Source organism: Xylocopa sonorina, unplaced genomic scaffold, assembly GCF_050948175.1.
Source record: "Xylocopa sonorina isolate GNS202 unplaced genomic scaffold, iyXylSono1_principal scaffold0059, whole genome shotgun sequence".
Classification (NCBI taxonomy): domain Eukaryota; kingdom Metazoa; phylum Arthropoda; class Insecta; order Hymenoptera; family Apidae; genus Xylocopa; species Xylocopa sonorina.
In genome coordinates, this window is record NW_027490130.1 from 76,079 (window position 1) to 88,911 (window position 12,833).

Sequence of the window (12,833 nt, forward strand, 5' to 3'; positions counted from 1 at the left end):
GATCGTAAATACCTGCTTTAGAGCAGCTCTTCCTGGTCGTTCGTTAAAACATAAATCCCCGGGCGGGTTGCATATTCAGTAGCCGTTCCAACAAAAATGACAAGGTAGCTGTATTCTTGTATTTCTTCCCGACGTCATTTTACGAGTCGCCTGGTAAACTCAGCCAAGACTATAACAAGGAACGCGGTGAACGAGGTGAAACTGGTAAAGGATGAAAATTTCAGCGACAAAAATGTTCGAACGATCGACTCAGAAGGGCACTGGTCACGTGGTCGAAATCAACGGTAGCGTAAAATGTTTAAAGGAACAGTTGCGAGATTAACGAGATCCACGTGTCCGGTATTATCGGCACGCACCCAAGACCACTTGTTCGAAGGAGCAACCTGTAGAGGCTGGCATACCGTACCGCTCTACAGAGAACCACCGCGTACGAGGAACGAGGCAGGAATTCAGGGTTAGCCGCGCGGCCAAATATAGATCGGAGTGTATGTGGGAACACGTGTACGCGGCCATAAATATCTCTTTTACGTTTCGTGAGTGCAATAAGAGCGAGCTCTCTGACCGAACTACAGATGCCTCGTGCACAACTGAACGAGATTTACTTCCTTTATTCCCACCCTCTCAAAATAATGATCATTTTCAATTCGATCTAAATACCACCAACCGAAGCCATTTTCTTCATTAACGCTGACGATAATTTAAAGCGTTGCGACGCGATTCTTCCGGAAAGGACAAGTGACAAACGGCTGCATGATTCATTCACGATTTCGTACGTATTCTTTCACGAACGATGAATATTTTTATTCCAGTTTGACTTTCCATTCCCGTGTTTCCGGGTTGCGCTGAAACGGTGTTACGCGCACAAGTATGGAAGAGGAGGCTCCCGTCTCGCGTTTATGCGGGAAAACGCTCGAGCGTTTTATCTATGGCACTTAAACCGTCCCGTTTCGGCTTATAACCAACCGTTGTTCGCTGGACACGATCTACTTACGCAAGTTACATACTGGGCATCCTCGTTCCTACGTCTGACTATTTGACCATTCACTCCATCTACTTATTATACACTTGACCGTGTTTTCGAGTGACAAGAGAATGAAAGTAAAATTTGCTCCCATAAAACCAACGATTCAGGCAACTAAATTTATATATACTATTGATATATCTAAAGATCCTCTAAACAAATCTTAAACAATTACTAGGAATATTTTCAGCAAATAACCTGCCATTCCTTTCGTCCGATCACCCTCTTCCGCTTCATCGAACAAGCTTCCACACAAATCGAGCAATTCAACGAAAATCACCGTTTAATCGTCGGTTCCTTCGAAAAACCGTCAATTTCACGCACGATTCCCCAGCTCTCGCGTGCTTTCCAAGGACCGACAGACGAAATCCGGATATATTCCTACCCGAAAGAAGAATGCAGCAACCCCGTATAACTTATTCACCGTTCAAGGGATGTTTCGATACCGCATGGAAAAGAGGCGAACGCGGTGGTGGAACAGTGGCGGCGCCCATAAATCATGGCATTTTCAGATTTCCTTTTATCAGTGGTACTCCGGCGGTGACCACCGTTGACCCACGCCCATAAATATCCCCATTAATATTAACTTAGGCTCGGTAGGCGAGAATCCGCGAGCCGACCGAAACGAGCCGGCAAAAAATCGGTGCTAGGGGGCGGCGTGGCGGCGGGGCGGTTGAGCGCGGCCGCTCGAGGAACAGGCGAAAAAAAACATCTCGTATGCCGGGAACGAATCTCATATTGGCCGCAGCTGGGAATTGGCCGATCGAAAAATTCATGGTGAACCGAATTTCTAGGACGAGGAAGACCGGGGACAGGGTGTCACCCTCCTGCGGACATCGCCACTCCGGGGGTAGAAAATATTACTTCTAGTTTCTGTTATTCCTCCATATTCAAAGTTGTCGGCTTCAATTGCGATTAAGTATTATTTGCATTCACTAATTTCGTTTCTTTCCAACGCTCACTTTCTCGACCGACGACGAATCGCCGCAAGAAAAGCTCAACACGCAAAACGGAAATGCTGATGCGTGAAATGTAAACGTCGACGGGGACAACGCGAATACGCCCGATTCGGATAATCGTTCGGTTGGGAAGGAAGAAAGCAATCGACCATTTCATCGCCTTCGTCGTCTCACTTTTTTACGGTGCAACAAACTGAATAAAAACGAAGCTGTTTTTCTCAACAAACCTAACCGCATACAATACAAATCTGTAGTACGATAGAATACTATCAAATTTTCTCTCCTCTTTTGAAAGTATGAAACATCTGTTTTATGCGTTAATACTATCAACAATTTGTACATTATAAGAACGAAACTATATTAGAAAATTCTTAAGTAAACGATTGTAAGCATCGAAAATTAAAAAAATTAAATTAAAGACACGCATCATCGGATACCAACAAACTTCGTTCGTCAATACACGCAATGTGAATTGTATAAAGCTCGTGGTTTAAGCGTGTATGTCCATAGCTTGTCCGGCCACGATCATCCAACGCAGCTTATAAATCTACTTATACACTTGTTACTTGTACTGAAAATAGTTAAAATTTTCTTCCAGACAGCCTTCGAAATTTTTCCCCGCACGCAGAAGATGATCGCCGACGCGATATCAGCGGGTGCTATTGACGGCCGGTAAGCGGTACGAGAAAGAGGAATCCCCTCGGCCCGCTTCAATGAATCCCCGGCTCGATTATTTTCAGCTCGAGGCGAACTCGATGATGATGACGATGCCTTTTAAGCCTGCATCGGCTTAATTGATTTATTTCTGAGAGGGTCCAGAAGTCAAGGTACCGGGCAACCCTGCTGATTGGCCGGCGGAGAGGGGCCGCGTCAGATAGGACGATCGGCCGCGAAGGACCTCTTTCGCGTCCGGTACCCTTTCTTCGATCTTATCCTCGAAAGGCTCGACAATTAAGGATAATAATTACGGTGTTCCAGCCACTGATCTCCGGCTACCGGTCTTCCGAGCCGGGAAGAGAAAAAGGTGAAAAACGAATACGCGGACCGCCGACTACAATGTCGACTTAGCGGTAACGAAAAGTGGCCGATTAATAATGGCTCAATTTTCACGGGCGTTGCAATTAGCACGATTTTAGCTACGCTCGAACGTTGTAATTACCCGGAGTGTTTAACTGTGATTCGGTTCGCGACTGCCTCGTAATTGCTGCGATTTTTATTGAAGATCTCCTCCTTTCTGATAAAACGTATGGCTTCCGGTGAATGCTGTTGCATTACAAGAAAATTTATTCGCTAAAATATAGGGATGTATGAGAAAAGAGAAAATTTTCTAGTCATCGAAGATGGATTGCTAAGGGAATAAAATGGCAAAGGAGGAGAGGAATAAAGAGAAATCTTGTGCGCCCGAATTTCTTACGTAGCTCAATTTTCTACTGGGACAGTCACTGAATTTACTAGATTACCAACTAATGTCCCAAATATTCTTTTAGCGTGTTTCTAAGTTTTGAAATTAGTGCATTTATAGAATCGAAGGTTAATGGAAGAAAACTTAATGGCGGTAACGGTGATACAGTATAAAGATTTAATTACAATAACAGTTCACCAAAAAAAAAAAAAAAAAAAAAAAAAAAAAAAAAAAAAAAAAAAAAAAAAAAAAAAAAAAAAAAAAAAAAAATTATTTTCCTAGAATTCTCAAGGCAACGAAGAACGAGCAGGCAATAAAATTGCACGGCCAAACGCAATTACGTGATCAATGGTGGAGTAAATAGAATTTTACTTTTAATGGTTTACTATAGTCATTTCGTGATCAGTGAATCGCTTGAAAAATTCCTGGCGTAATAAAATGTAGCTTTAAGATGACCTTTCGAGATGATATAAATCCGGAACAGTGGAAAACATTTCGTTTCGATCCTTAACTCCTTTTTTTAATCAACATTGGTATTTACACGGTAATGGTCATTGCTGCTCAAATTCGCTATAAAGAATCACTATAAAGATCACTATAAAGAAACCAGATTAATACATTCCACTTGTGTCTACATATACCGTTCTTCCGAATTGAAATGGAAATTTCAATTAGAACTGCGCCAAATAAGGTGACGTTGAATCCAAATCTACATCTTCGAGATAAAGTCGATCAGCCTATTTCGCAATCGATCCGGTCGCGTGTTTCTTTCGTTTTTTTCAACTACACCGTCGGATCAGAGGCATAAAGGGCGCTGTCGGGTGTATCCAATTTTCTGTTGGCGCACCTCCGAAACCACCGTACAGCGGCCGTTATATTGGAATCTCTGATGAAAAAGAGACGAACGAGAATTGAGAGGCTAGGGGGACAGGAAGGCGTGAGCGTTTAAAAATCGGGGCTAAAAGGCGTAGAAAAACTGGCTATCCAAGTGTGACGAGGAAAGTTTCCATTAAAACTACACATTTTACCAAAAGCAAGAAAAAAAAAAAAAAAAGAAAAGGAAAAGAAAAGAAAGGAAAGAAAGACACCCCTTAAAACGTCTATAGTGTACATTAAATGTTTGATAGACAAGTGATACACAAGTTCCCTGTCGAAGACGGAATTATACGTTACTGATTACCAATTAAGGTTCCAATCGATAATCCATCGTGGGTAGAATAAAAAAACGTGGAGGAGGAATTTAGACAAAGTTCGAGTGACCGAAAGAGACTGAAAAGCACACGGCTGAATGAAACGCGCGGTAAGGAGAGGAAGAGAGGAAACAGCTAGGGAAAGAGAAAGAGAAAGGAGCGCGTCCAACGCGGACATTCGTCACACGACATCAAACGCGGCTGCCGCCCGTTGGAGTCTCGACCGACCGACTCTAAAGACTCCGGTCGATCAGCCATGAAGAGAGAGGGCACATAGTGAAGAGGAATCGCAAAAAAATCGGGAAAAATGGATGGAAGGAGGAAACGGCCGGGGCCGACTTTGTAAGCAACTCTGTTGCTCTCTCCTTGTTAGACCAGTGCTCGATTAATTTCTCGCCCCGTCTTTCGGCGGAGGCGCGAGAAATCCCAACCCGGTCTCCGGGCATTGAAATCCGCGTTTCACCAGCTAAATTTTCAATATCATAGTTTGCTTCGCAAACTACAAAGTATTATAGAACACAAACATCTACTCTGAATAGTAGGTGTCTAACGATCGGCATCGCCTGAAAGATAGGACATCAACTGGAAAGAAATGAATGAATCGAGAGCAGGAAGAAATAGTAACCGAGTAGTAAACGAGGCAAGAAACAGGGGAATAAAAAAGCGAGACGAGCATCGATGATCGTTTCACAGCGAATTGTCCAACCCAGACCGAGGGAAGAAATATGAAAATCGAGATCTCGAGATGCAGATAGGTGTGTATTGAACCGCTGTATTGACTCTGTAACCGCGACCTTGAATTATTGCACGAAAGATGACGGGCGGTATTTAATGTATCGAAAGACGTTCCGCGGCTAATTCTGCCGGCGAGTCATCCCAGTCATTCTGTGTTCCAGGATTCTGAACCGGTAGCCACACCACCTTGGCCTCGCTACCGTCGTTGATCGTTCAATACGTGATGGGATGCGCTGGCAACTAGTCGAGTGTCCAGATTGCTGGCCGAGGGCGAATTAAAGCGTCGATTAAAACCGTTTTAAAGGTGGCTTTCAGGAGCGAAATATTACTAAATCTATTTCAAGTTACAAAGATGCAACTTGAACTGCTGAACCATCTAATCGACACTATTTATTATCATTATTGTCAGACTTATCAGAATCTGCCCCAAGTTGGAAATATATATATATATATATATATATATACATATATATATATATATGTATATATATATATCATCTTAGATTCCTTTTTTTATCATCTTAGATATAATTATTATTCCATTCATTTTTAATTGTTTATAACAAATCTCGTCGTCTGTCAGTTGTCTAATTTCTCAGGCTGAAATTAATTAGCCGGACAACGGGAATCACGGGCTAACTAAATTTCACATGATTACGCCCGTGGAGACGGGCGTTGAAAACGAGCACGTTTTACGACGGAAGAGTTCGCGAAACAATCCCGCCTTCGCGGCGTAGCTTCTTGCCAATAGATTGGTCCACGGTTATCCGCATAACTGCGAACAATTATCTCTCGGTTACGGATTTTTCAGCCACGTTACAACCCCGATAGCGTGCCGTCGACGTTAAAAGCAGCTAGACGCTCCTTAAAAGGATTTATCACTGTCGTTACATCGACCGTGAGGCCCGATAGCTTGTTCGAACTCGACACTGCCATTCGCTATAATTACAGTCATCCCGCCCCGGAAAATTTGCTAACTTCTTGCTAACCTCTTCGCGTTCCTTCGCCGATCCGCCGATGGAACATTTTTCTAATCGATTTTCGATCTTATAGACACGATGATGGATTTGAATGAACAACTTAAGCATTCTTTTCTCATTTGTTTGAACCCTTAGAAAGGGCTTAGCCCTTCTAAGGGCTAAATACCCTACAAATTTTCTGTTTCCAACAACAGTCGATTTCGATAGGTGAAATTAACGTAACGCATCGCGTATCAACAGAATCTCATTCTTCCCGGCTCGGTCCCGTGGATATATCTTCGAAAATGACTTGACAGATTTCGTCGAGCAGTCCCGAATCGCTCGGGGCTTGAAAAATGCTCGGGAAGCCGGTCTTGCACGGATTTTTATCATTTTTCCCCAGCGGCCAGGTTTCATAGCGTCGAACGAAAAACCATCTTGTGTTCACAGTTTCGATTCTAAATTTAAACCGCGGACTAAATAACACGCGGGCTTCTTTTGATTAGAAACGTTCGCTTCCGGGATCCTAAACGGTCCACTGGCTGCGGTCTTCTCGGAAACCGCCTTCTTTGCCCCATTCCGTCCGTTCTACAGAATTTTCATTTTCGTACGTCGCTCTGGTGTCTAATCGTGTCGCGCACAGAGCAAATTTCACGCGAGAATACCGGATTTGTTTCTTGCCTCCAACACGCCACCACACTTTACGGAACAACCTGCTTCAGCCCTCGCCGTAAAAATCCTGCAAAAAACTGCACACGTTAACTTTTCATTTTGATTCGATTTGATAATCGTACATCTGGACTAATTAGATTTCTTGTCTGTAAAAATGTTTGATCGGAAAAAGTTCGCACAGTATTCATTTTTAATTTTAATTCGAATCATTATTCGCTCGACTAATTAGATTAATTGTTCATTAGACCAATTAAATTCTTTCGCTGCAACCTTCTCAGCTCTTGTTCGATAAATTCGTTCGACACGTTAACTAATAATTTTAAGTCACTTCGCTAGAGAGTTAAACTTCTATCGTACGCAACGTAATAATTGTACCATTTTAATGGCCAGTTAATTGTGTCGGTAACTAATCGTGGCCGATTGTTTTTATACTACTAGCAATCAATGTAAAATGACTTTTCACTAAAATTAATCAGTTAACCGTAGCCATCTCTTCTCAGACCGCGCGCCTATATATGTGCCGCGAAAATTCACAGAGTAATCGATCAGACAGTTTCATTACCAACATTTACTTATGTACTTAACATAAATGTGTCAAAAATTCAAATTGCTGCTGTCGAGTGGTACTAGAAAAAGGCAAAGCATAATACATAATCGGATTTTGCAAGTTAAACAAGCTTTTTATCGAATATTTTCTTTACAACCAAATGCGAATACATTCGTCTAGGATTGTTTGGTGTTCAACTACTCAAGTTGCACTGTTTGATGCGCACTGATGTACAACTGATTTTTGGGCACTACTCACGAGTTAGCTCTGAGGAAGTTATGGAGTCTTAGTTTAATATTATACTCTAGCATAATATTCACGCTTTTGCGTGTTTTACGCTACATATAACAAATATTATTGTCGCATATGTATAAACTAGTGGTACAGCAACCGATAAGCAATTCGAGCCCGTGCGTACGGGAGTGTACGAATCCATTTCAATTTATTTATACTTTATATTTTGTTCGTTCCATTTCATCTTGATCTCCAAATATTGTAAACATCTTAAAATTCACGTATATATTTTAGTTTTCTAACTAAATTTTAGGCTTACGAAGTATACTCGTCTACTACTAATCGAAGTTAATGTATTACAACATACCGTTGAATCTCGAAAGTTGAACTGTTTCAAATTCGCGGTAATAATTAACCTAAACACAAGAGAAAAGAAAAAAATGTGTTTCTCTGCGGATACCGTCTAATCAACGTCTAAACCAGTTCAGAAAAGAACAGAACAGAACAGAACAGAATTTCCATCTGACAGCGAGTCAGCGGTTAACGGTTTTGATTCTATAGAACGTTAACGCGGACCGGTGAGCTGCTTTCATAAAATCAGTGAACCGTGAACGAAGGAATGTCCAGGAATGCAGGAATTATTCCGGCGGCCTGGCGTCCCAAACGAACTGAATTTTTCTCCCGGTTGAGCGCCGCGACACCGCCGTCCACGTCCGACCGGGCAAAAACCGGGCGCGTCCGCTGAATTTTTCGCTTCCGCTGAATCTTCGATTCTCGTCGCCCTCGCGAACTGACGGATATGCAACCGGCAGAATCCCATCCCTTTTATCCCATCCGAAGGAATCTCACTGCCGACTTTCTTTCGTTTTCACAAGAAATCTTCGAGTCGTCAAGTTTTTGAAGTTTACCGATATATAATATTATACAATTTTTATGATTACCAAGTAATCGGTAGAGTGTACGATGACGATGCAATTAAGCCTGTTTCTCAGTTTTTAATCAAAAATCAAATATTATTATGCTTTCGAATAATTTTTGGGAACTCTGTAATTTTTGTAAAATTGTCCAAGATACCTTGGCAATTTTCTTCGAAGAACGAAATTGTCATCGGTCAATTTGAAGGAATAACGAAGATTTTCAAAGGCAGAATCTTTAGAAGCTAATGTTCCCGTAGTAAGAGGCCAATTAACACTTCTAATCTCGAGAGGTGACATTTGCCGGTAATCCCAACAGACAAAATCGGCGGTACTCCCGTTATCTTGGACCATTGCCGACGTTACTTATCCATTGTCTCAGGCTTAAGGGAAACGGTGGCTAGATCTTAAATCTAAATTGCATCTGTTTGTCACTGTCCGCTGCCCCCCGCGCCACCGACAAACGTATCGTTCTGACAACAATTAGCGCTCGGCAAGAAACGCCAGACGAAAAACTAGCTAATTCACTATATAAATATCGTCACGATTAGTATCGAAATTTTCAATTTCATTTTAACTCGGAAACGTAAATTAATAAATTAATAATCGAGCAATGGTAACTTCAAAGAGTGTGGTTTTCTTTCAACAGATTTCTTTTTCATATTCAATTTTCTATAGCACACTTCGGAAATTAAGGAATCCCTTGTATATAATACAGTTTCGGAGTTGGAAAAATCTTTGCACAACAACTCGTGTTTTGCAGAAGCACAAAGTTGAAATTACACACTTAATTTTAAATATAATTTTTATCATCATAATTTTTCTCTATACTATCCGATCGACAAGGAACGTCCTGTTAAGCAATTATTAAAATCGCGTGCCACGCGATATCAGCTCCCTAACATCACGATCACTCGATGGCTTGACAAACTGGTTTGTCAGAGCTAATCGACGGTGCATTCGCGCGATACATCGGAATCGGAATAGCTGAAATCGAACCGCTAATGCGTTAATCCGGCGTTTCGTTAGGAAAAAGTCTGTCGGCGGTGAAAAAGCTGAAATTGATCACGGTTTGTCCGTGGCGAATGTGGCTGACTAAGCCGCGAGTTATGCCCGGTTTTACACATTTACGTACCGCTACCTATTTATCGAACTTGTCGAGTACGCCCCGCTTCCTCTCCCCCTCTCTTCCTTCATCTAAGCAACATAGAAACTGCCACGATAGTATCTTTCCTAGATTTTTCACCGAGCAATCACGTGAGCCTACCGATCAGTTTCAACAGCGATAATTGATTTCCAACTACCGTTTGCAAAACGTTTGGAAGAATCATGCACCGTGAATTTCTCATTCTAAATTGCCTCGAATAATGATAAGTTGCCAGCTGAATATTCCTCACCTCATATATATATATATATATTCATCTCCATTGCATCGCCATTTAAATACAATTAAAACTAATAATGACACGTGTGACGGTTACTTGGATTCAAAATTATTTCTACAATATTAATTAATCAGTCACCGCTTTGAATTATTTTTGGAAAGTCTCGTGTCCAAGTTTTCGACTGAGTAACGCAACAGTTGTTTGACTGCACCTTCCATTATCCTATCCGGTCATTATCACACATTCACCTTTTCCGTGAAATAAACCAAACGATACAAGTACAATAATTATTATTATGATTCAGAAAATTCAATCCTCGTGGGTGAATAATAAAAGCTGTTAGCCAGACGATCGGTACGAGTCGAATACGAATACAGGAAGTATCAGCGCGAGTTTCGGCTTCCTGGCCTGTCTTCTTGCCAACGAAACACGTTTAGCGAGCGGGCGAACCTCTCGAACGGTCCTGAGGGGTCTTGTCCGGATGATTCCGCGCGCGGAATGCCACGCCACGGGTAACGGGGAGAGCGAGAGAGAGAGAGAGAGAGAGAGAGAGAGAGAGAGAGAGAGAGAGAGAGAGAGAGAGAGAGAGAGCGAGAGAGCGAGGGAGCGAGAGAGCGAGGGAGCGAGAGAGAGAGAGAGAGAGAGAGAGAGATGGACTCGCGGTGTGTGTCTTATTATCGGGACATCCGCGGCCAAGGCGAGTGCCGTTAATTGCGTTCAAATTTCACGGATAAAGAAAACCGATGTCAAAAACTGACAAGGACATCCAGCCTGTTGGCGTTTCAAGGACCCTTTCCTCGATTGTTCCCCGATTTTTTCCAAAGTTGAACATGCTCGAGCAACATGGGAAATTCGCCACGCATCGATTATATAACGCACGATAATAACGTGTCGGGTGTGTTACGATATAACAGAATGTTGAGAGATATTTTCTGCAGTTTCGAATAAAACTGAAAACCGTCGTAGAAAGAAAAGTCCATAACTGCGGTAAAAAGCAATAATAAAAGTGCGAGACGCGAAAGAAATGCTGCCGTCTATATTTTTAATGTAACACCGCGCACGGTTTTTCTTTCTCGCCTGACATTTCAGTTTCATTTTTAACCGTAGAACGCAACACTCACGTTTCTTTTTATACAAAGAAAGCAGTGGATAATAATTTTAGAATTATCCTACCTTCAGAGTGAGCAGTGCTCCAGGGAATATACCAAGCGCCGCAAGACTCTGACTGTGATCCGTCAGTTCGTGTTCATCCAGCATTAAATGCTGGTCGTAAGGTCCTGCACCGCAAATCTGCATCGTCTGAAAAGCAAAGCGAAACAATTGGAAATTAGTAATGATACAAGAAGAGTATGAAACGCAATAAAATACTCGTTTTACGATAAAAAGACTTTTACGAAGAAAGACTTGTATAATATATAATATTATAATATAGTAAAATTAATGTTTATTTCTATACTGAGTGGCAAAGGGTACCGCAGACTTTCCACTCCCCCGAATTTCCCGTTACGTTATCGGCCAGGACCCAAACTGTTCCACGTTAATTAGAAAAGATCAGTCTTTCGCGAAGGTAAGAAAATTCCAGGAACGTAGAAAATTCCTGGCGGGCCGCGCACCTACTTCTGCAGGCATTGAACTCGAAAGCGAGCCGCGCGCGAGCACGGGGAAAAGAAACCGAAGGAAAGGACCGCGGGTCTCGAAGTCAAGTCGGAATCGCGGGGCATGCGTCCCGGTAATTGCTTAATTTGTGGAAGCAGCGTCCGAGAAACGGTCCCGCGTTTTACCCTTCGTCCTGGTGCCGGTCAGTTTCTGTTTTACGAGCGAGTAACCAGCGGGACGAGGCGAGAGGGACGGTCTGCACACACGAGACACACCCCGGTTACGCCGTGTTTCGACTATTTGCTTTTTCACTCGAGCTACACGTTTCATTTTCTCGACCCTAGACGAACAATCAGGGAACAATTGAATGGAGGTCTAAATTTTTAGGCCACAACGAATTATTCCCGACTGCGGGACTACTTATAACATATGTAATATTTACTACCCTAGAATATTATTGTATATTAATATTAATAATATTTTCTATTTTTTATCTTTAGCTCATTCAAACTTTATTTCATTAATCATAAATTATTCTAAAGAAAATCATTTGAAATGATTTCTCGCAGGTAGTTAACAATGGTCTCATTGGTCTGATCGAGCTCGCAGTGACCTGGCAAGAACGTCACCCGTGAAATTGATTTTAACCTAAATTCCAAAAATTAGTTCCGATGCACTCGACATGTCGATGAATCATCGATTCACCGAGTTTATTTTATTCTACTAAATCCATTTTCGATTCATTTTACTGCCACAACATTTCGAAATCGACGTTTACACAACGATCGTCATCGGGAACCAACTAGTTTTAAATTTGGAAATTTCAAATGCCGAAACAGCGCGCCATAATATATAATATAATATATATAATTTGCAACCTAAACTCGTTGACGAAGATTGCTATGGCCGACATCTCAAGTGACGAAAGTTACGAGATAATGCCTCGCTAAGATCGTCTACTCGAACGCGAAATGTACTCGAGCGGATCAATGAAGGTGAATTTAACCAGATTGGAAAGTAGAAAGGGTAGAAGCAGGATAATTGCTGGCCAGAGAATTTTTCTCCATTTTCGTCCCGTGTTCAAGATAGATTTGCAATTATTTCATAACTTCTCTAGAATTATTAGAAGGAGAAAAACGTATAAATTTCGACATCTCAACTACGAACACTGTTTCACGCCCCTCTAGTACGAGAGATAACAGTTAAAAAAGTATTTCAT

The 12,833-nt window shown here is 41.9% G+C and overlaps 1 protein-coding gene across 2 annotated transcripts in view; it reads right to left on the reverse strand.

Annotated features, from left to right (window-relative positions):
* Window positions 1–12,833, reverse strand: part of LOC143432206 (ubiquitin carboxyl-terminal hydrolase 48-like) — a 62,178-nt gene that overhangs the window by 14,096 nt on the left and 35,249 nt on the right. For both annotated transcript variants that reach the window (XM_076908969.1, XM_076908970.1), the window contains one exon: window positions 11,192–11,317. In XM_076908969.1, the coding sequence (XP_076765084.1) occupies window positions 11,192–11,317 (126 nt within the window). The remainder of the gene's footprint in view (window positions 1–11,191; window positions 11,318–12,833) is intronic.